Source organism: Caretta caretta, chromosome 3 (genome assembly GCF_965140235.1).
Source record: "Caretta caretta isolate rCarCar2 chromosome 3, rCarCar1.hap1, whole genome shotgun sequence".
NCBI classification, from domain to species: Eukaryota; Metazoa; Chordata; order Testudines; family Cheloniidae; genus Caretta; species Caretta caretta.
Window position 1 is genome coordinate 46,615,453 of NC_134208.1, and position 24,059 is coordinate 46,639,511.

General features: G+C 41.0%; 1 protein-coding gene across 6 annotated transcripts in view; it reads left to right on the plus strand.

Annotated features, from left to right (window-relative positions):
• LRRC1 (leucine rich repeat containing 1) overlaps positions 1–24,059 on the plus strand; it is a 177,661-nt gene that overhangs the window by 61,386 nt on the left and 92,216 nt on the right. For all 6 annotated transcript variants that reach the window (XM_048845272.2, XM_048845274.2, XM_048845273.2 and 3 more), the window contains exons 5-7: positions 20,474–20,530; positions 22,243–22,306; positions 23,468–23,542. In XM_048845272.2, the coding sequence (XP_048701229.1) occupies positions 20,474–20,530; positions 22,243–22,306; positions 23,468–23,542 (196 nt within the window). The remainder of the gene's footprint in view (positions 1–20,473; positions 20,531–22,242; positions 22,307–23,467; positions 23,543–24,059) is intronic.

A 24,059-nucleotide genomic window follows, 5' to 3' on the forward strand; every position in this document is an offset into this window, starting at 1 on the left:
CAAATCTAGGGAGTTGGGAGAAGCTGGACAGACTAAAGGATAAAAGACTAAAAGGATGTTATCAGTTTGATAATTGCACCTCTGTTCAAACTTGTTACCTGCAATTCTTCATCATGCTGAGAGCCACAGATCTATTACAGTGAGTGCCTGAGCCTTGTTGCAGCTCACAGAGAGACCCAGATCTAGCAGCAGGAGAATGCCCCACCCGCTGAAGTTCCACACAGTTTTATGTGCTTCTGCAGTGGCTGGTGGGTCTGACCGTTCCCCCTGCCACAGAGCTTGTCTGAGGGAAATTGCAAACTTCTGTTACAAATTTCCAACCACCAGTCTGGGTTAGTCTTTGTCCAGTTCCCAACAGTGTCCCACTGCTGCATTTGCCTTTTTGGGGAGACTTCCCCCCAGCTTTTCCTCCCCCCCTGAGATATTTGCAGCAGCTGGTGCCCTGCAGGCTTCAGGGAGAGTGCTACACCGAGAAGAAAAAGGCAAAAGGAAAGGTCTGTTTCTCCTGTGTTTCCCTTTATTGTGTGTGTCTCACTGGGGAGCTTAGCTGGCTCGGAGGGTAGAGTGCAGTTCATCTCTTCAGTCTAGTCCAGGCAGGGTTGATTAGGATCTTCATGCTTTTGTTGTTCGTTCCTGATGGCTCACCAAATTTGATGGCCTGTTGTCTGATGGGTGTCTTCCCAATACACACCCAGTTGTAATGGTTACATAGTCCATATTTCTAATTTTAGATTCAGAATTGATACATGCATACAAATTGGATAATCACATTCAGTAAATTATAACCTTTCCACTGATACCTTACAAAATCCATCTCGCATAAAGTACATCTCAGTTATGTCATATCTGTAACATAAGCATATTTCCATAAAGAATATGGAGTGCAACATCACAGCGCCATTTATTACTTTCTGGTCTCCCGGCTTCCATTTTATAAGGGCATGATGTTCGTTTAGTGTGCACCAGTCCAAATTCAACCTGGTGTCACTTCTGAAGTTAAACTTAACTGTCTTTCATGGTGGTCAGGGACTCAGCATTTCAAACTGGGGAAGATATTTTTTAACCTAATAGAGTGGCCTCCTCACTATAAAAGCCTTTTGTAGGCAGCCAAGTCCAGGCAGGTGTCACCTCAGCTCCTTCTTATGGGCATGAAAGCTCTCAGTTGGCATCAGCCAAAAAAGAACTTCATACTTTTTTTTTTTTTAAATTTAGACACCTTTCTTATGCTTTCACAAACCATGCTAACTTGGATCATACCTCCCATACTGACCACCTCTCTTGACCCGAAATATTCCCTATTGTAAGGAGTTCTTCCTGAATAGATAGTGGGGAAACAAATCTGTTTAATGTAGGCCTTTGTCATTGAGATCAGACACTTGGACAAGTCAGTTCTCCACTCTCATCATGTTGTAGTGGGAAAACTTGATGAAAAGCTGAGACAACTCCGGAGTTATTGGGGAAAAATAGACTTACAATCCTGGCTGCTGCCAGACACTACTGCAAGGAATACAGATAACATGACAAGCAGCCCCTGAAGTACAACGAGGGATTGCTGGTTTGCAAGGGGTACCTGGAACAAATATAGGATGCTCTGGCAAGGTCAGTAGTTGCCCTCAGTTGCCTCAGAACAATCTGTTAGACTCCTGACTGGTGCTGGGCTCTTTCATTTTGAGAATAAATGGCTGCCTATAGCTTTCCTCAAAATGAGGTCACTGGACATTGTCGAGAAGGGCTACTCCTTGGAGCTGTGCTAGAATTACAAGCACAGGTTTGTCCCTTTTCTAGTCTCTAGTAGTCTATGGGAATGCCAGGGCAGGAATGAAATCCTACATAATCTACTTCAGATCAGAGCAATATCACCATTCTCCATCATGGCTGTTCCTTGTACTGTGTCTAGCTTTAGAGAATTGGGAAGAAATAGACTGACCCCAGTTGGAACACCTGAAGTTCCTAAAGAAGGCTCACATTCTAATGTTATCATTCGTCAGACAGCTCTCCAGCTTGGCATACGGATCGTGAACTATTTTCTTCAAAACTGATTGTTACCCTTTGATCTGACAGATGCTTCCAAGGTCTCTTCCAAGATCATGAGAGTATTAATATTGGCTTTAAGGAAAAAGGGCGTTCACTCTTGTCTGTTCCTGGAAAACTCTGCTCGTCTGGGCTCTGTTTAGAAAGTTGAGACAAACCTGTAGTGATACGGCTTCTGGAGTATTGTGGATTCAAGATAAAACAGATGTATGGTGCCAGGGACTCAGTCATTGGTGTGGACTGAGGATGAATTCTATTAGTAAAAGGTCTTATGGCAAAGAATGTTAACATCAGATATAGATGGTCATAAGGGAAAACTAGTGTGTCAGAAACAATAATCTATTTCTTAGTGAAGCCTGTTGGGAATGCTGTGCACAGACACTTAATGAATCGGAGTTCACATGAGCCCTACCCAGTAATTTGTGTTCTCTTCCGCATCTCACTTGAAATAACGTTTGTTGACAGAGGTCAAGGTCCTATTGTCTTTTTTTCCACTCCGCTCTGTGAATTGGGGAGTGCAGATAATGAGATTTTTTTTTTTCCAAAAGGGTCCACTCTTAGTGTGGTAGGCAAAGAAATCTTTTGTCAGATGTTAGCAGGAGTTAGTGGAGAGGACTCTTTCAGGTCCCAATTCTATCCAGGAAAATAGGTCTTAGAACGAAAGCATAGCATCCACTGGCTGGAACACAATGATTTGAGGTCTCGGTGTACTCTTCTTCCCATTGATAACAGACTTGTTCTGGTTGTGACAGTCTCTATCTGATGGGATTTTCATAAGTAAAGTAGAACACAGTAAGCCCATCCCTAGAGAAAATCAGCTTCTGTCCTGGACAGACCAGAGTTTCCTGCCTTGATGTGCACTTCCCATCAAATGGAGGAGGAGGAGGATGATGATTACCAAGACTTACGTGGCAGAAGTCCAGATCAAGCAGAGTGGCATTTGGATCCAGAAATATTCTTGCTGATTATAAGTCAATTTGATGGGCTGATGATTGATCTCTTTGCATCTGGAAATGGCCATTAAGTGCCCTGTGGCCTCTCCATATGTCAGGTTCTGGGTTCAAGGTGATGGATGATCCCTTGCAAAGCTGGGTAAGGTCTCTGCTCTTTGCCTACTCACCTCTTTTCCACTTCTCCCCAGGACAAAAGATAGGAAAGAGAGTGTGGCAGTGATGTTGGTTATGTCTTACTGGTTCTTGGGCTTGATTAACCGAACATTGGACCGTTGGCTGTGTCTGCCTGAGGAGGTCTGTTATTGAAAAAGCAATCCTTGACCCAGGAACAGATAGGTTCAAAATGGATGGTTGGATGAAGTGATCATCGTTCTCATGGATTCTAGAAAGAAATTGACACTCACAGCAGCACTATGTAATAACTAGGCCATCCCTGATAGGTGTGTCTAACCTGTTCTTAAAAACTTCCAATGCTGGAGATTCCACAACCTCCCTAGGGAATTTATTCCAGTGCTTAACCACCCTGACAGTTTGGAAGTTTTTCCTAATATCCAACCTAAACGTCCCTTTCTGCAATTTAAACTCATTGTTTCTTTTGCTATCCTCAAAGGTTAACAAGAACCATTTTTCACCCTCCTCCTTGTAACAACCTTTTATGTACTTGAAAACTCTTATCATGTCCCCTCTGTCTTCTCTTCTCCAGACTAAACAAACCCATTTTTTTCAATCTTTCCTCATAGGTTATTGATTCTAGACTTTTAATAATTTTTATTGCTCTTCTCTGGACTTTCTCCAATTTGTCCAACTCTTTCCTGAAATGTGGTGCCCAGAACCGGACAGAATACTTCAGCTAAGGCCTAAGCAGTGCAGAGCCTTAAATTCCTCCGGGGGGCTCTAATGTAGGTGTTTGAGACTGTCCAAGCAAAAGGTAACATCTCTGTACTATAATGTTCTCAGCATGGTTGAGAGAGAATTTTTTGTACAAGCCCTGACACTAAATGCTTCTGTAGAGCAGCTTCCCTGGGTCCACTCCAAGACTATAGAGCCCAACCTAGGAAACTCATTCTGCTCCTTCCAGCACTTTACCCCTGTCATAAATATAAAAGGAAGGGTAACCACCTTTCTGTATACAGAACTATAAAATCCCTCCTGGCCAGAGGCAAAACCCTTTCACCTGTAAAGGGTTAAGAAGCTAAGATAACCTCACTGGCACCTGACCAAAATGACCAATGAGGAGACAAGTTACTTTCAAAGCTGGACCGGGTGGGAACAAAGGATCTGTCTGACTGTGTGATACTTTTGCAGGGAACAGATCAGGAATGCTCTTCGGAACTCCTGTAAAAAGTTAGTAAGCAATCTAGCTGGAAATGCATTAGATTTCCTTTTGTTTAAATGGCTGGTAAAATAGGTTGTGCTGAATGGAATGTATATTCCTGTTTTTGTGCCTTTTTGTAACTTAAAGGTTTTGCCTAGAGGGATTCTCTGTGCTTTGAATCTGATTACCCTGTAAGTATTTACCATCCTGATTTTACAGAGGTGATTCTTTTACTTTAATTAAAATTCTTCTTTTAAGATCCTGATTGCTTTTCCATTGTTCTTAAGATTCAAGGCTTTGGGTCTGTGTTCACCTATGCGAATTGGTGAGGATTTTTATCAAGCCTTCCCCAGGAAAGGGGGTGTAGGGCTTGGGGGTATATTCTGGGGGGGAAGACATCTCCAGGTGGGGTCTTTCCCTGTTCTTTGTTTAACACGCTTGGTGGTGGCAGCATAGTGTTCAAGGACAAGGCAAAGTTTTTGTACCTTGAGGAAGTTTTTAACCTAAGCTGGTAAGAATAAGCTTAGGGGGTCTTTCATGCAGGTCCCCACATCTGTACCCTAGAGTTCAGAGTGGGGAAGGAACCTTGACAACCCCATTGAAGCCCTGTACCAGGTTTTATTATATTCACTATTCCCATTAAAGTAGACTTCCTGATAACTCTAATCTCCAGTCAGGTAAGTTTAGGAAAATAGAATGGAATTTTCATGTCTGTGAAAGTTGTTTCACGCAGAGAGGGTATCAGGGGTGGGGCATTCACCTACTGCTAGTGACTGAGAGGTCTGATTCTGCCCCAAAGCTGCAAGCAGGCTGAAGTAGTTACTGTAACAGATCTGTGGACCTTACTATTCAAAGAAAGAAAACATTCCGGTAAGCACAGGTATATTTTTTCCTCTTGTTACAAGTAACGCTTTTATGACTACTAGAATTGAAGGATTAGTGGGGATAAGGATTTGTCTCTATTGACAGGTCTTGTGTACTTAAAACATTCCACAAGACATAAGACTTCTGAGAAACTTGTAACTAGACATGCTTTCCAGAGTAGATGGAAAGCTAAATATCCTTCGATATCTGGTCAGAAAGATGAAGTCACAAAACATAATTTTGATTTTAGAAGTACTTTTTATAAGTTGTAGGCTTAAAATGGCAGTGATTTGAGTCAAGTTGTATTGATATCTGTGGACTGAAAGACTTTACAGAGGCAATGGAAATGTCTCAAATGCATACCAAATGTTAGGCTTATTACTTTTCACTTATGGCTTCATGAACAGATGTGTGGCTGAGAGAGTTGGTGTATGTCAGACTGATGTAAGATGGGCAAGGATGCAGTTTTTTACAGACATAAACTTGCAGTCTGAGACATCTGATGGCTTCACATGGAGTAAAAATAGTTCTGCAGGTTGTATGGAACAAGGAAGAAGAGCTCACTTAATGAGTGTACTTTAAAATGCAAACTTGTTAAAGTGCAGTGTTACAGAAGCAACAAATGAGATAGCGAGGCTTAACTCATAGTGATATGGAAAGTGGAATTTTTTTACTTGTACTGCTAGATATACTCAGTTAATGCTATGGGTTCTCTGTCTGACTCTGTTTACTAAACTCTGATAAGCTTAGCTTTAGAAATCTTTGCACTTTTGATTAGGTGGGGCTCTGTGTGATGCAGACTGCTCTCCATTAAATAGTAAAACTGAATGTTCATGAATTTGAAAGTGTTTACACTGTATTTCATGAGCACTATTATAGCAATTTAAAACTTCTAATGAATAGAGTGACCTCTGATGTTAATAGATCTATCAACTTGTGTATAAGTCAAATGTTTGTCTTGTGTTAACTTAATATTAAAAGTTCCATATTTAAATAAAATACTGAATTTTGTTGAGCTATTTTGTTAATGGAGGCAGTGGAAAAGCAACCTGGAAAATATTCTGAATGGAATAGCTTTTGAAAATAGCTGAAACTCTTACTCATCTTATGAATTGTCTTAGCATTTACCCCTATTTCAGTAATATTCCTGAGTAAACTGTAGAATGTTCAGTTAAGAAATCCAAAATCACATATATTGATCCACATATTTTTAAGCACCCTAATTCTTCTCCCCAACAATGCTTTTGAAGATTCCACAGTGGAGTCCAGAAGCTATGTCTTTGTTGGGCCCCATCGACTGCTGAATTTGGTCACGCTCTCTCTTAAAGTGTGTGAGTGTGAAATTAGATTTCAACAGTAGCTTAGACCCAGCAGCTCTTTTCTTCAGGGTTCAGTAAACTTTGGCGTGGGTGGAAATTCATGGGAGGGGAAGATTGCTGGAGGGTTGTACCTAAAGATTGGGAGAGCCAAGGCCGAGCTGAGAAGGGTGGAATCTGATCCTTATCTAAATCTGAATAGTCAAGAGTGAACCTTCAGACCAGTTTGTGTATTTCTGATTAAAATATTTTGCCAAAATTAGTCATCTAAAGAATCTGCGTTAAGTGGCCAAGCTTCACTGACTGAGGCAATATCTGAGCCATTAGCAATTATCTTTGAAAAATCCTGGAAGGCAGGTGAGATTCCAGATGACTGGAAAAGGGCAAATATAGTGCCAATCTATAAAAAGGGAAATAAGGAGAACCTGGGGAATTACAGACCAGTCAGCTTAACTTCTGTACCCGGAAAGATAATGGAGGAAATAATTAAGCAATCAATTTGCAAACATCATAAGATAATCAGGTGATAAGTAACAAAGAACTTCCTTTTATTTGTTTTAAACCTGCTTCCCATTAGTTCATTTGGTGGCCCCTCATTCTTACTTTATGGGAACAAGTAATTAACTTTTCCTTATTCACTTTCTCCGCACCACTCATGATTTTATATACCTCTGTCATATCCCCCCTTAGTCTCCTCTTTTCCAAGCTGAAAAGTCCTAGCCTCTTTAATCTCTCCTCATATGGGACCCATTCCAAACCCCTAATCATTTTAGTTGCCCTTCTCTGAACCTTTTCTAATGTCAGTATATCTCTTTTTTGAGATGAAGAGACCATGTCTGTATGTAGTATTCAAGTTGTGGGCATACCATGGATTAATATCTTTGTTGTGAAGGCCAGGACCATAATGGGGTTCAAAAAAGAACTAGATAAATTCATGGAGGATAGGTCCATCAATGGCTGTTAGCCAGAATGGGCAGGGATGGAGTCACTAGCCTCTATTTGCCAGAAGCTGCGAATGAGCGACAGGGAATGGATCACTTGATGATTACCTGTTCATTCCCTCCGGGGAATCTGGCACTGGTCACTGTTGGAAGACAGGATACTGGGCTAGATGGACCTTTGGTCTGACCCAGTATGGCTGTTCTTATGTTCTTAAGGCAGTTGAAAATATATAATGCGTTTTGTGTTTAGAAAATACCAAAAACTAATCATTTAAATGCTTTCTCATCTGTCCTGTGGCCCCTTTCCAGCTTGTGGCCCTAGGACTATGAAACAGTTAACATTGCTAACTCTGAAGTGTAACGATGATAATGTAAAAGTTAAATATAATCCTAATTATCTACTATCTGCTTGTAGATAGTGATGCTTTCTAATACTTGTGCCCACTCTTGCTTATGTTTTTTTGGAGATATTAGTGCAAAAGGGAGCATCTGGTATACTGTGGTGAAATCCATAAAGGCCAGTTAAAAGAAACTTGAAGAGGAATAAGTGTGCAGGGAACCCCAAACTGCATATTCAGTGGCAGAAATACTTATAAACTACCAGAGACATAGTAAAACTACATGCAGTTAAAATTCCTGTTACTAAAACTTTCTGAATGTTGGGCTTCTTAGAACATTTGAGGCACCTGTGTTTCCCCCTAACTCTTCTTTCCCGCTGTGTTGTGTGGGGAGCCATTCCATGCTAGTAACTTTTTGTATCCTCTTCATTCTCAACCTATAGATCTCTGAAAAATTACTACTCAAAACAGGCTTCCAGTATGTTCCCTATTCTGGGACACCCCAGTATGCTGAGCTAGTAGGGAAGGGCTAGCATCCTTTATAGCCTTCTCTACAGGATAAAAATTTCTGGCCAAATTCCCCTGTCATGGATATGGTGGAGGGGGAGAGGAGAAAAATTCTTGTTAGTGAGATGGAGATGCCTAACTTCCTCCTCCTGGCTTGAGAAGAGAGGGGAAACATTCTTTGGACTCCTCCTAAAGCTCAAGACAAACACCTGGACCCAGCTCCTTTTCCCTCAATAAGTGACTGTCTTTTTGCGGGGATGGAGGGAGAAGGTATGAACAACTGGGGCAAATATATAAATGGTTTTGTCAGACAAGAAATCCTGCTTCCAAAGTATGTAGACCATGCATCAGAAAGTGACAAGTGTGATAGCGAATTGAGATCAAGTTACCTGACATGAATTACAAAAAAAAAAAATTGTGGCTCATACTCTTAATTTGTGCTTCCTGCTTTCACATTCTCTTACTAATGCCATTATTGGCACACTGTCCTATTTGACAGTTCTCCGAAATTAACCTGCAACAAAGGATATTTCCAGATATCAGTTAGGAAAGTGATATGGCAGAGCACAAATTTTCCAATACATTCTTGGAAAGTATTGGGGACAGACTTTTTGTTTCAGCAAGTGGAGGAAGTATCCAGGGGGACAGCAATTTTAGGCTTGATTCTAACCAACAGGGAGGAAGTGTTAGCAAATGTGAAAGGGATCATGAAACAATAGATTTCATGATTATAAGGAAATGAAAGAATGAAAGCAGTAGAATAAGGACTCTGGATTCAAAAAGGCAGACTTTAACAAACTCAAAAATCATAGATTTTCTTCCCAGGACCTTACCTAAGGGAAAAAAGAGTTCAGGAGAGCTGTCAGTTTATAAAAGACAATAGTAAAGGCACAACTGTAAACGATCCCAATGTGAAGGAAAGATAAGAATAGTAAGAGGCCAATATGACTCCATCAGGAGCTCTTTAATTACCTGAAAATCAAAAAGGAATCCTACAAAAAGTAGAAAAACGATGAATGGCTACAGAGTAGAACAAAAATAAAACAGTGTGTAGGGACAAAATCAGAAAAAACTAAGGCACAAAATGAGTTACATCTAGCAAAGGACATGCAAGGGAATAAGAAGAGGTTACTTTAAATAAATCAGGAGCAAGAAAAAGAGGCAAAGTGTAGTCCTCTACTTAGCAATAACTGATGACCTGAAGAAGACTCTTAATAAAGAAGGCTCAGATGTTTAATATCTATTTTGCTTCTGTCTTCACTAAAAAAGTTAATGGTGACCATGTATTTAACACAATTAATATTAACAACAAGGGGAAAGGAACACAAGCGAAAAGAGAGAAAGAACAGGTAAAAGAATATTTAGATAAGCTGAATATATTCAGGTTTGCAGTGCCTGATGTAATTCATCCTAGAGAATTTAAGGAACTAGCTGAAACCATCTTAAATCTTTAGCAATTATCTTTGTTTCACTTTTTAAAGACAAGTACTATGTTCACTCTTCTCCAGTCCTCCATGAGCTCACAAAGAGGATCTGGGGAGCTATAGACCAATCAGCCTAACTTTTGTTACCTGGAAAGCTACTGGAACAAATTATTAATCAATTCGTAAAGAACTAGAGGATAATAAGTTTATACAGAATAGACAGCATGGATTTGTCTAGAACAAAACATGCAAACCAACACAATTTCCTTCTTTGAGAGGCTTACTGGCCTCGTGGATTGGGGAGAAGAGTAGACAGGATGTATCTTGATTTTAGCAAGGCTTTTGATACAGTCGCATATGACCTTCTCATAAGCAAAATAGGGAACTGTGATTTAGATGAAATTTCTGAAAGGTAGATGTACAACTCGTTAAAAGAGCATACTCAGAATAATAATCAATGGTTCACTCTCAAACTAGGAACATATATCTAGTAGGGTCGCACCTGGGTCAGTCCTGGGTCTGGTACTAATCAATATTTTTATTAATGACTTGGGTAATGGAGCAAAGAGTGTGCTTATAAAATCTGTGGCTGACGCGAGGCTGGGAGGGGTTGCCAGCATTTTAAAGGACAGCATTAGAATTCAAAACTACCATGACAAATTGGAGAACTGGTCTGAATTCAGCAAGATGAAATTCAGTAAAGTTAAGTGCAAAGTACTATACCTAAGAAGGACAAATCAAATGCCCAACTACAAAATGGGGAATAACTGGCTAAAGGGTAGTATTGCTGAAAAGGATCTGAGGATTATGTTGGATCACAAGTTTGAATATGGGTCAATAATGTAATGCTGTTGCAAAAAAGGCTAATATTCTGGAATGTATTAACAGGAGAACTGTAGGTAAAATGAGGGAGATAATTGTCCCACTCTACTCAACAGTGTTGGTTGAGACTGTGTCTTATTCTGGACGCTGCACTTTAGGATTTTGTCCCAAAAATGTGGGCAAATTGGAGAGAGTCTAAAGGAGAGTAACGAAAATGATAAAAGATGGAAAACTTAACCTCTGAGGAATGGTTTTTCTTAACAACAACAACAAAACAAAAAACCCACCCTGGAACCCACCCTGTTTATTCTTGAAAAAAAGACGGGGGGGGGGGGGGAAGGGAGAGACTTGATAAGCCTTCATATATGTTAAGGGGTGTTAAAAATAGGACAGCGATCACTTGTTCTCCATGTCCGGTGAAGGTAGTACAAGAAGTAATGAGCTTAATATGCAGCAAGGGAGATTTAGGTTAGATATTAGGAAGAAAGGGTAGTTAAGCACTGGAATAGGCTTCCAAAGAAAGTTGTGGAATCCCCATTGTGACTGGTTCTCCCCGGGGTACCACCTGGAACTGGGCTACCACTGAGCCCCCCAACCCACTAGCCTGGGCTCCCTTTTACACTGTACTGCTGTGACAAGCTGCAAAGCCCTCTCTCTAGTCTGCACTTTCACCAGCATACATACAGGTAGGGACACACCCAGCTAAAGTTACATGCAGATAGGCTCTTTAACCAGCCCCTGCATAGGCAGGCTTCTGCTAGGGCAAATCCCAGCTCCTTAGGCACACACCCTCTCTGGAGTGTAAACACAAAATTATACAGTCTTGCGCTGCACAGGGAACTGTACAATGTAAGTGCCTAAAATTCACCCCCCCCACACACACTCTTCAATTTGGAGAGGAATATGCAAACAGCTTTCTGTCCTTCAGTTATGATTTCCACGCACTGGATTAGATCAAGCGAAAACAAACGTATTTACTACAAAAGATAGATTTTAAGTGATTGTAAGGAATAGCAAATGCAAACTAAGCTTAATATACTAAATAGGGTGAGAATCTGCTCTACGTATCCAAAGTGATGATACAAGAAGGCTGCAGATTCTTAAGGGGCAAGCTGCACTTGCTGCCAGCTTGGAATCCCTAGGTGTTCCATTCACAGGCTAAAAATCTCTTTAGCTTGGGTCCAGCACTTCTTCCAGTTCAGTCTTTGTTCCTCAGGTGTTTCCAGGAGTCTCCGTGGATGGGGAGTCAATGAAGAACCTAGATAATGTCACTCCTCTGCCTGATATAACTTTTGCATATGGCAGGAACCCTTTGTTTCAAAGCTTGGATCCCGTGCCAGTCATTGGAAAAATACTGACATCCCAAGATGGAATCCAGCACCAGATCACCTGGTTACATGTCCCTGTAGAGTCACAATACCCATCCCACACTGGCTGTTTGGAGCCTTCACAGGAAGGCTTCCCAGGTGGGGAGGCCTCTCCTAAGGCCTATTGTTTCTTCCTCATGGCTTATTAACCTGAATGGACCCTTTCCAGCCAGCCATGTAGACTGACTGACTGCATTTTGCCTAGTGGGCGTTGCCCAGGAATAGCTATGTGTGAAATAGAAACATAGTCAATATTCATAACTTTGGATACAAAAATGATACATGCATTCAAATAGGATAATCCTATTCAACAAAGCATACCGTTTCTAATGACACCTTCGATGCCTTATTGCATAAAATACATCATAACTGTGGTATAATTATATCCTACTAATATCACTATGAAGAATATGGGGTGCAGTGTCACACCCATCATTAGAGGTTTTTAAGAACAGGTCGGACAATCACCTGTAAGGGATGGTCTAGGTGTACTAGTCCTGCCACAGCAGAGGGGGCCAGGCTTGATGACCCCTCAATGTGCTTTCCATTCCTACATTTCTATGATTTAATATCTACCAAGCCTGGGATGATTTAGTTGGGGTTGGCCCTGCTTTGAGCAGGGGGTTGGACTAGATGATCTCCTGAGATTTTTTCCAACCCTAATCTTTTATGATTCTAAGCCGTTTTCTATCTTGTTCCCTCCTTTCCCCAAAAAATTATACATTGAACACTAAGAAAAGAAAATAGCATTTAACTTGGACATATAAGGATAAATCCCTACCCTCAGCTTATTTGGCCTCCAAAAAGAAAAGAAAAAACTCCCCACAAAGTATTAAATTGATCTTTAAACATATTGGTCAGTAGATATAACAACTCCTTTAAAACTAATACTTCATCAAAACTGACCAGTGTAATTCTAGTTGCCTCACTTCGTTATTATTTTTTTATAATGTGTATAATTTATAATGTATGTTTGGAAAGGTGGAAGAGCCTTTATTTTTTTATTTACAATTTTCATATTCATAATGTGGAAAATCCTATTGACTTCATTATTAATCTTTGTGGATTTCGACTATCTTAAAGAATTCTGTCCCTGCTACTACTGAATCCTATTGGATGCTTCCAAAAACCTATAAAATATTTTTGTTAAATTCTGTAGGCTTTACAACCTAGTTAAATTCTATAAGACTCTTCATTAAGAAGAGTTAAAAGAATAACTAATTCATAGTCACAGAATGAATTTTACTTACACTTATGTTTGTTGTTATGCATGTTGTAATATATATTTACCCAATTGAAGGCCCCCAAAACCCCACCTAATCAAAACCCCATTTAAAAAAAAAATCTCTTCTTAAACACGGCTTTATGAAACAATCTGCTGGGAAAATGAAATTTAATTTAAATTATATATCATTTGCAGTGTACCACATAATACATATGAATCATCAATTCATTTTATGACCATTTAAAGTTGAGTCTGATATGCAACTTTCAATAATTACATAGGATGACATTAAGCACTAGTTGCAACTGTAAATAAGCATACAGTATTCAACCTTTTAAAGGAAAAACATGGCAGGAAAGTACATCAGTGGATATAATAGTATAATTTGTGGGCTGTATAGTCAGAGAACTTTTATGAAATGCTTGGAATGTAATCCTTTAGAATCCTAATATTAATTGGTTTGTTAAGGTAAATCTGATTACACCAAAAAGCAAAACTGCCTAGGAGCCCAGTACTTCAAACACTTCAGTAAATGCTAAGCTTGTGGCATTTGCAGAACAAGGCTTCTAAGTAGTAACTGATCAGTACGTGCAGGTGAGTGAAGACAGACACAGGGATGGATTTAAGTGACAGGTTGTAGTTTGAATTTTAATACTGGGTTGAAGTGCTATAGGCTTATCCACCCAAGACTCTTGTGCTAGGCTTTTAACCGAGTCAAGTGTAACGTTACGAAGCTCCTATCCTACAACCAACAACTCATTCACACCAATACAGGAACTCCACATTTAAAGTCGTCCCGGTTACTGTTGTTTCGTTGTTACGTCGCCAATCGGTTAGGGAACATGCTCATTTAAAGTTGTGCAGTGCTCCCTGATAACATCGTTTGGCAGCCACCTGCTTTGTCCACTGCTTGCAGGAAGAGCAGCCCCCCCTGCGCTAGCTAGCTCGGGGGGGGGCTTAGAACCAGGGTGGACCAGCAGCCCCCCCATCAACTCCCCGTTCCCCCAAGTTCCCTGTGCAGCAGCCGCCCAGCAGGCTATCAATTGCCGGCAGTTCAGCTGTGCCTCTCCCCACTGCCATGTGCTGCTCCTGCCCTCTGCCTTGGAGCTGCTCTCCAGAGCCTCCTGCTTGCAGGGGGGCAGGAGGAGAGTGGGGCTAATGTCAGGGTGTCCTCCCTCACCCCTGCTCCTACACCCCTCTGACCCCATCCCTATAGAGCAGGGGGCACACACGACAAGGCTCAGGATGGAGGGAGCTTCCTGGCAGCAGCTGCTGCGGTCTCAGCTTGCTGATTAACTTAACAAGGCAGTGTACTTAAGAGTGGGGTCAACATAAAAGGGAAATGCACATCTCTCTCTCTCTCTCTCTCTCACACACAGGGTGTGTGTCTCTGTCTGCCATGCTGTCTCCCCTCCCTCCATTCGTGCTGCCTTGTAGAGCGTGAGGCTACATTAACAACGAGTTAACCCTTGAGGGCTCAGCCAATTGCTAGTTCATCATTTAGCAGTAAGGCATTCCCTGGGAAATATCCCACCCTCTGACTCCACCACCTCAACCAAGCTTCACAATCATCATCGCTGCGTACAGTATTAAATTGTTTAAAACTTATACTCTGTGTGTGTGTATATGTGTGTATATATATGTATGGCGATAGGTATAGTCTTTTGTCTGGCCAAAAAAAAAAAAAAATCCCTGGAACCTCCCCCCTCACCCCCCATTTACATTCATTCTTATGGGGAAATTGGATCCTCTTAACATCGTTGCGCTTAAAGTCGCATTTTTCAGGAACATAACTACAACGTTAAGTGAGGAGTTACTGTAGTAACATATTCAGCAAATCGTAACCTTTCCATAGACCCCTTACTTGACAAACTTTGTACAAGATTTGTTGCAGTTATATGACAGTGGTAGCAACAATATTCTACATAGTCATATTTTAATCAGATAATGTCACACCCTCCTCAGCTGCTTCTAGGCCTCAGCTTAGTTTTGATTCCTTTTGACCTCTTCCACCTCAAGGGGTTAGGGTACCCAAGAGGGAACTTGGTCTGTGCAGGCTTCAGATCTCCCCTTCTCCCAGAGGCCCAAGGTCTAACAGCGAAATCCTGAGTCTCTGTTTCTGGGAGCTGGCCCTTTTAGCCTTTATCCGCAAAGGCCACTGGGTGTTCCACCTATGAGCTTGGTCACACCCCTTATCACCTTGTCTTTGCCTGCCCCAGTATACCATCTGTAGCGTAAACATATGTCCAGTTTCCAGCAGCCTATTGCATGGACCTCCAGGAGTCAAACTGTTTCATGTTGCAGATGTCACTGCCCCAAACTTGAAGGAATGTGTGCCAAAGTTTGCTGAGTTGAGACGTAAGTAAGCTCTAATGCCTTCGTTACCTCAGTGAACTTGTCTGGTCAGGTAGCCACCATCACTGTGCACAAATAATGGGTCTGACTCCCGGTTTCATGTGTCTAGAAAGGCTTTGACAGCTTTTACAGACACACTAGTTCAGCCAAGCATTCTCTTAGCTGTGTTGTGGCCCCTTTTCTTGTTTTATCAGTTTTGGAATACCTCAGTTTCAAGGGCATCTGTTGTTGTTTGAGTAAACAGCACATTTGCTCGCTTAGTGCATGCTTGGACCTGCTGACTGTGCCCAGGTACACGTTCTCTAACCATTGCTTACTACTGTTTTAAATGAGGAATACCAAACTGAACACAATTGAGGGTCTACATTGTGATACACAGAGGAGACTTGAGAGTAGAATAAATGGTAGGTAATCCTACACTCTCCTTCAGGTGTCTTACACGCCACATCCAAGAACTGTATCTGTTGGTTAGGCACTAGTAAACTCAAAAAGGGGCCGGCTACCTGTTTAGCTGCTAACTCCACCTGAATTTTTTCCTGAACTATTTGCTCAAATCCTTTAACAGACTTCAAGTTTTCCACCCACACATGAAATCTTGCTGCCTCATATGGGATTGTAAAACCTGGCCAAAATTCATTCCATGTATAACAGTCTTGTTAGGATAACATAAGAAGGTAGTAACACCTCTAAATAATTGGGGCTGGGGCTTTTTCCAGAACTGCCCCTTCCTCCCACTGATCCTGTTGGAGTACTGTCCCCCTGCTAACAGCCCCTCTTTCTGACATATCAGGCCTTTTCTTTGCCCCTATAGCAAACGAGGGCACTGTCTTGACTTCCACATTTCTTATATGAATGTTTGTATTTGCAGTAGGAACAAAAATGCTTTGCTTTATTAAATGCACAACAGATATTAGAGCGGATATCTGCTTTTGAAGCTTGTGGGTTTGATACTCGTAATCTACTGTCTGTATAAACATGCTGGCCCGCATGGCATGGTGGTTCTTACCCCATGGGAGATTTGGCTCCTCTGCTGCCTAAGTCTGAACTTCATTGGATCTTAACTATGCCTCTCTCCCATTTGTGGCATGTGTTCTGGATATCCTACCTAAATATTATGAAAATTGGGATGCTTGGCTCAATTTGTTTTGCACATTACACTGTGTGTGTGTGTGTGTATGTATGTATATGTATGAAAGGCTGCAGTCCAATTCTCTAGTGTTCTCACCATCTTGAGCTTGTCCAGTTTGTCGTCTTCTTTCCCTCCCTCCCCACCTGTTTCCTCAATCTGGTTTGCACAGAAGAGAAGGGTGAACATGTCCACATGCTCTCCTTTCCAATTTTTTTCTATAATATCCTTTGACAAATGGGCCCCAAGGGGTTGATCAGTTCCCACATACGATCACTTGGCATCAGTGCTTATGTCCCCTTTGCCTCTCTGTAGACAGGGAAGAGGTATAGCCTTGTTAGATGTACTGTCCCCTTGTGTTGGAGTGTCTTAGTCCACTGTACTCTTTTGTAGGTGCCTGGCTCTGCCATGCAGAGATGCGATGGGACAAGTTTTCCCCCTAGCCTTTTGGCAATGAGGTGCCAATGATTTTGCTGACTTGTTCCGCACCTCATGGGGCTGCTTTTCTGCAGCCCTGGTGCTGAAGAGAGGGACAGGTATGCAGCTATCTCTGAGGTGTTGGAGGAAGGCTTGCTGTCTTTCACTGTGTGCTTTTTCAGGGAGTTTCTTGAGCAAATGCTGTAGTTTCTTTTGGTAACCCTCAGTGGGATCAGAGGGTAATGGCTTGTAGAAAGTGGTGTTGGAGAGCTGCCTAGCAGCCTCTTGTTCATACTCCGACCTATTCATGATGACGACAGCACCTCCTTTGTCAGCCTTTTTGATTATGATGTCAGAGTTGTTTCTGAGGCTGTGGTTGGCATTGTGTTCTGTACGGCTGAGGTTATGGGGCAAGTGATGCACAAGAACAAATCTGCACAGACACACCCCTGGAACCCTGACCTGGGGTATTCTATCTGCTACCCAAGATCCATAAACCTGGAAATTCTGGATGCCCCATCATCTCAGGCATTGGCACCCTGACAGCAGGATTGTCTGGCTATGTAGACTCCCTCCTCAGGCCCTATGCTACCAGCACTCCCAGCTATCTTTGAGACACCACTGATTTCCTGAGGAAACTACAGTGCATCGGTGATCTTCCTGATAACACCATCCTGGCCACTATGGATGTAGAAGCCCTCTACACCAACATTCCACACAAAGATGGACTACAAGCAAACAGGAACAGTATCCCCGATAATGTGACGGCAAACCTGGTGGTTGAACTTTGTGACTTTGTCCTCACCCATAACTATTTTACATTTGGGGACAATGTATACCTTCAAATCAGCGGCACTGCTATGGGTACTTGCATGGCCCCACAGTATGCCAACATTTTTATGGCTGACTTAGAACAACACTTCCTCAGCTCTCGTCCCCTAACGCCCCTACTCTACTTCCACTATATTGATGACATCTTCATCATCTGGACCCATGGTAAAGAAGCCCTTGAGGAATTCCACCATGATTTCAACAATTTCCACCCCACCATCAACCTCAGCCTGGTCCAGTCCACACAAGAGATCCACTTCCTGGACACTACGGTGCTAATAAATGATGGCCACATAAACACCACCCTATACCGGAAAGCTACTGACTGCTATTCCTACCTACATGCCTCCAGCTTTCACCCAGACCACACCACACGATCCATCGTCTACAGCCAAGCTCTACGATACAACCGCATTTGCTCCAACCCCTCAGACAGAGACAAGAGCTCTATCAAGCGTTCTTACAACTACAGTACCGACCTGCTGAAGTGAAGAAACAAATTGACAGAGCCAGAAGAGTACCCAGAAGTCACCTACTACAGGACAGGCCCAACAAAGAAAATAACAAAACGACACTAGCCATCACCTTCAGCCCCCAACTAAAACCTCTCCAACACATCATCAAGGATCTACAACCTATCCTGAAGGATGACCCACCACTCTCACAAATCTTGGGAGACAGGCCAGTCCTTGCTTATAGACAGCCCCCCAACCTGAAGCAAATACTCACCAGCAACCACACACTTCACAACAGAACTACTAACCCAGGAACCTATCCTTGCAACAAAGCCCGTTTCCAACTGTGTCCACATATCTATTCAGGGGACACCATCATAGGGCCTAATCACATCAGCCACACTATCAGAGGCTTGTTCACCTGCACATCTACCAATGTGATATATGCCATCATGTGCCAGCAGTGCCCCCTCTGCCATGTACATTGGCCAAATTGGACAGTCTCTACGTAAAAGAATAAATGGACACAGATCAGACGTCAAGAATTATAACATTCAAAAACCAGTCTGAGAACACTTCAATCTCTCTGGTCACTCGATTGCAGACCTAAAGTTCGCAATATTATAACAGAAAGACTTCAAAAACAGACTCCAATGAGAGACTGCTGAATTGGAATGAATTTGCAAACTGGATACAATTAACTTAAGCTTGAATAGAGACTGGGAGTGGGTGTGTCATTACACAAAGTAAAACTATTTCCCCATGTTTATTCCCCCCCCCCCCCCCCCCCCCCGTTCCCCTCCATTTCTCAGACATTCCTGTTAACTGCTGGAAATGGCCCACCTTGATTATCCCTACAAAAGGTTTTCTCCCCTGCCCCCCCCTCCCCCCACCGCTCTCCTGCTGGTAATAGCTCATCTTAAGTGATCACTCTCCTTACAGTGTGTATGATAACACCCATTTTTTCATGTTCCGTGTATATAAATCTCCTCACTGTATTTTCCACTGAATGCATCCGATGAAGTGAGCTGTAGCTCACGAAAGCTTATGCTCAAATAAATTGGTTAGTCTCTAAGGTGCCACTAGTACTCCTTTTCTTTCTGTTTAAAAAGTTACATTAGATTCTAAACTCATACACTGTTTATCCTAGTCAAGGTACCAGCATCTCATCATTGTGGATACTTGATCGTAATCCAGTTTCTTGTATTGATTCAGAAGAAAAATATTTATTTGCAACTTTGTTTGTCCTTGGTGGGTTTTTATACTAAGGTACTCATTCAACTTCATGTATTCTCATTCTAGTAATAAATTCTCCAGTGTTGGATATGGTCAATGTTAGAAATGTTTTAAATTTAGTTTTTGTTTGAATTCAGATTTGGCTGAAGAATAGGAGTGTGATTGCATTTCTCTTTGCAGTAGTAGCTATAAATACTTTATATTTTTACCTCACTTTGTCCAAAAAGAAAATCTAAACCTTTAGCACTCAAGGCAGAGCATATTATGTTGTAGAGAACTGTTTTTTATTTGTAGATACAATATCTGGTTTTTATTTTTTCCTGGGACGCTAGAGGATTAAGGCAGATTATAGCATTGGGATAATGTCTGACTCCTTGTGTTCCATTGAGTCATAAATAAAACCCTGAAAAATCTGAATGTTACTATGGTGATGTTAGTAAAAGCCTGGGTTCTGGAGTAAGCAAACAGCTTAGAAACATACTGTCACTTATGATAATGAGCATGCCATAGTTGTCAAGTTGGGTATAGCCAGAGATGAGTTTAGTGGCTGCTGCTGTAACTTTACAGCCCACATGTCATCATCTAAAAGCCAATCAGTAAAATTACTTTCATATAATGACTAAAAAAACCTACATTATCTTTTTAGTAACTTAATATCACTGACCTTTTTATTGAAGTGGAAATGTGGGGTGTTACTTCCTATGTTGATTCCTTCCTTCCTTGAACTGTTTTTAAACAAACAAAAACTAATTTTTAAAATTTCTCTTTAGTCTATCAAGCAATCATGTGAAATGAAGTGTGAGGAGATTTTAAAAAAGAAATTATTGGTGGATGACTTCCATTAGAGATCACTGGAATACACTGTATAAAGCTTCCTTTTTCCTTAGTTAATGAAACTATTAAAGAAAATATCTTAAGATGACTTCAAAAATTATCATTTCTATTTTTAGCCTTTTTAACCTGGCTTCCTTGGAACTAAGAGAGAATCTTCTGACATACTTACCTGAGTAAGTTCCATTGCATGTGTGTCTGTGGTCGTGTGTGCTTTAATATATGCCCATCCTCGGGGGGAAAAAAAAAGTCTGAAGTTAATATTTTCTCTGGCCCTCATGTAATTTGTGGATGAATACAAGGTGTTTTCAGTCTCCTGCGTAATGAATGAAGAGTTCAGGCTGTAGCTTTCCCTTCATAAATAGCAAGTTGCCTCAGGAACTTAGTTCATCACTGGTTAGGAACAGGAGTCTGAAGGCTGTGTGCAAATCAGTTTTACCTGTGTAATATATCTGTGTAATAGAAATGTGCAGAATATACTGAATAGCTAAATACTGTAAACGAATGCCAAATTATTAAAGAGGTGGAAGCTTTAATCATTACATGACCAATATTAATTATTACGTAAATGAAGGTAGATCTCATGTTCAAAACTTTTAACATTCACTGTGTGAGCTGTATTAAACCTGTGTGGAGCTTTACATTTTTTAAAAAAACATTGTAAATAAGCAATTACATGAGAGGTTGAGTAATTTACAGAAACCTTGCAAACCTGGAGATGAGAGCGTCTGGCATCCCCTTGCAATATATAATTCAACCCCACTACTTCAGTGAAAGAAAGAAGGTCCTAGGATTTTTATTGGGGTGCTGTGTCTGCACCAGGTACAGGGAGTCAAGTCTTTTTTTTGACGGCCCCTGCTTGGACATCTGACTGTTTTTGAACTCCTTTCTCCCTTTTGGCTACTGGAAGAGGAAGATTTTTCCCTTCTTTCTTCCCAGTACCCCAGAGTCTCCTCACTGCTGAGGGACTAAGGGAGTAAAGAGTCTCTTCTCTTAGCTTCCTGGCTGCTACTATCAGGGGATACTCTCCTCCTGTATCATCCTCTTTTGAAACTTCCTCTCTTGCGGATATATCCAGTAGTTCCCCAGTTGCTGCTGTTCGTAACTCTCATGAGCCTCATGGCGCTTCAAATGCCACAATGAACTATAGAGTATGAATAGATAGTTTTTCCATGCAGCATCAGAGTAAAACTGTTTATAAATGGATAGTCTTACTGCTGCTCAGAGTTCTGACTAGCAGTAGTGAAACTGGCCAGTCTTGTCTTCATGCTGAGGCAGCATGGGGAAAGGTAAGCAGAAGCTCCAGAGGAGGGGTCTGTTCTGAAGTGTCAGGAAAGCTCTGTTTGTTCACATTCAGAAGGCTTCTTTTAAAGCCATAAATGCTCAAATGTTTTTTTTTAATTCAAGTGAAATTCTGTACAAGCTAATGAGTTAAGACATTCATCAGGGAAAAAAATCTTTATTTGCTCTTGGTGAGTAGGCACATGAGGGACTTGTTAAATCTTGACCTACATCTTTATAAACCATTTAACATGAACAATGCAGGGTAATGTAAGAAGTTTTCATCCAGGCATAAATTGTTTGGCTCCATTTTGTGGAGGTTTTCAACTTATTCTAAATTGTGGTATTGACCATGGCTAAGACTGGTGATTAGCATAGTGGGCTATGATCTTATCAGTTATAATGTATTTTATGCTTGAGAGGCACAACATTATACTGACAAACCCAGTACTCTTCAGTATCATGTTAATGTACATAATCTATGCCCAATAAAATCCTTTTCTAGAAGGATGTTTGGCTATACAGTGGAAAGAGCTCATTCAAGTATCTAGGGGTTCTGATGGGATCTAGGGGTTCTAGCCTAATGGGGTTCTTTCTCTGCTTACAGATCACTCACCCACCTGCAGAGACTAGAAGAACTGGATTTAGGAAACAATGAACTTTATAACTTGGTAAGATATTATCAGTGGAATATGTCATTGAAAATGTTGCTGTTTCATGTGGAACTAAAATATCCAGAACAGAAATGTCGCACACTGGAAGCAGTGACACTTCTGGAACATTTCTATACGTATAAATGAAAAATTGGCAGTGACATGCTGCCATCATGTTACCTATTTCTTGCGATCATCGTACAATACAAAACAATAAGTTCAGCTGATGTACCTTGATACTTTTATGACCCTATCCTAACTATTGCTATAGCTATTAAAATGATGTGATCTGTAGTCTGGCACTTCACCATATGTTATTAATTTGTGGTAGAATTATTTTTCTGCAAAAAAGGAAGGATCCCCACAGATCTCTCTGCAGAAACAAAGCAAGGGGCACAGATTGTTTTCTCTGTTCCTCAGTTGTGCCCCAGTACTTACCTTTTTTTTATTTCAAGATTGAACAGACGTCTCATTTGGGTGCTAAAATATGAAATAAGGCTCTTGTGCAGAAACACAAATGCTTACACTTTGCTCTTTTTAAAGCATATTTTAGTGATTACACTAAACACTAAAATTATATTAATGTTACAATTATGGTTCCACCAACAACTCTAATTACGCACTTGTGGTATACTGTGTTCTCCCGTATATTCTTATGGCATTCAGATATGACAATAATATATAGTATTTTGTGTGTGTATATGGGGGGTGGGAAGGGGATGGGTTAGAGTTGTTTTGGGAGCTATAACTTGGAGTTTAATTCTTTAGGTAAGCAAAACAAGAAAGAGGACCCTGTATGGTCACTTGAATATACATTTTTTCTGATTCTGTCTAATGGGTTGTAGTTGCTAGCCTAATACCTGTCTCTCCTCTGCATGTAAGGGTGTTTAAAAACTGTCTGAGAATGTGGAGTCCCCTTTGTTAGACTAACATAGTCTTAGTCAAAAACATAAATCACCTGTTGGATACTTACCAGAATATATAATGAATACAGATAACTTATGGTCATACGTAGTCACATTTTCTAAATCAGAACTAGCATTACAACATAGTAATAGTACTAAAATCAGTGTGTTTGGTCTCCTGGGCAACCAGTTTTTCTTCTGTTGCATGCACTGCTTGTTTCTGTATTACTCTAACTACCTTTTGCTCTTTTTTGTTTTTGTTTACATCTTGCAGCCAGAAACAATTGGTGCACTTTTCAGTCTTAAAGACCTCTGGCTGGATGGAAACCAGTTAGCTGAAATACCTCAGGTAAAGTAGTGTTCTCGTGAAAAAAGTATGTGTGAAGAAAAAATTCTTTGCGGCTAAACTACAAATATCAAACTTCCTTTTTTGGGGATATGTTTTTAAACTTTGAAGTTTATAAGCTTTTTTGAAAAGTTCAGCGAGTATCTTTAGGATTTCTGCCCCTCAGCTTTAGAAGGTTGGGCATGATGCCTTTGTCATATGCACCAAACATGGCTGATAGGCTTCAGAATATTTATGTGATGAATGACAGGACATTTCCCCTTTCCAGAAATGGATTATTCTGTCTGTAGTGTTCATGGCCCAGGGATCAGGGGACCAGTATTCAGTTCAACTGATCCTCACTCTTCACACTTGTCAAAATGCAACTAATCAAAGTTGTGTGTGAACTGTCCTCTTCTGCAGCTTTCTTCTGCTGTTTAAAATACAGTGTACAGAGGATATAGGATAATAAAATTTCCTCCATAAATAGAATTTTGAGACCCCAGTCCTGCAACTGGATACATGCAAGCAAATACCCCAT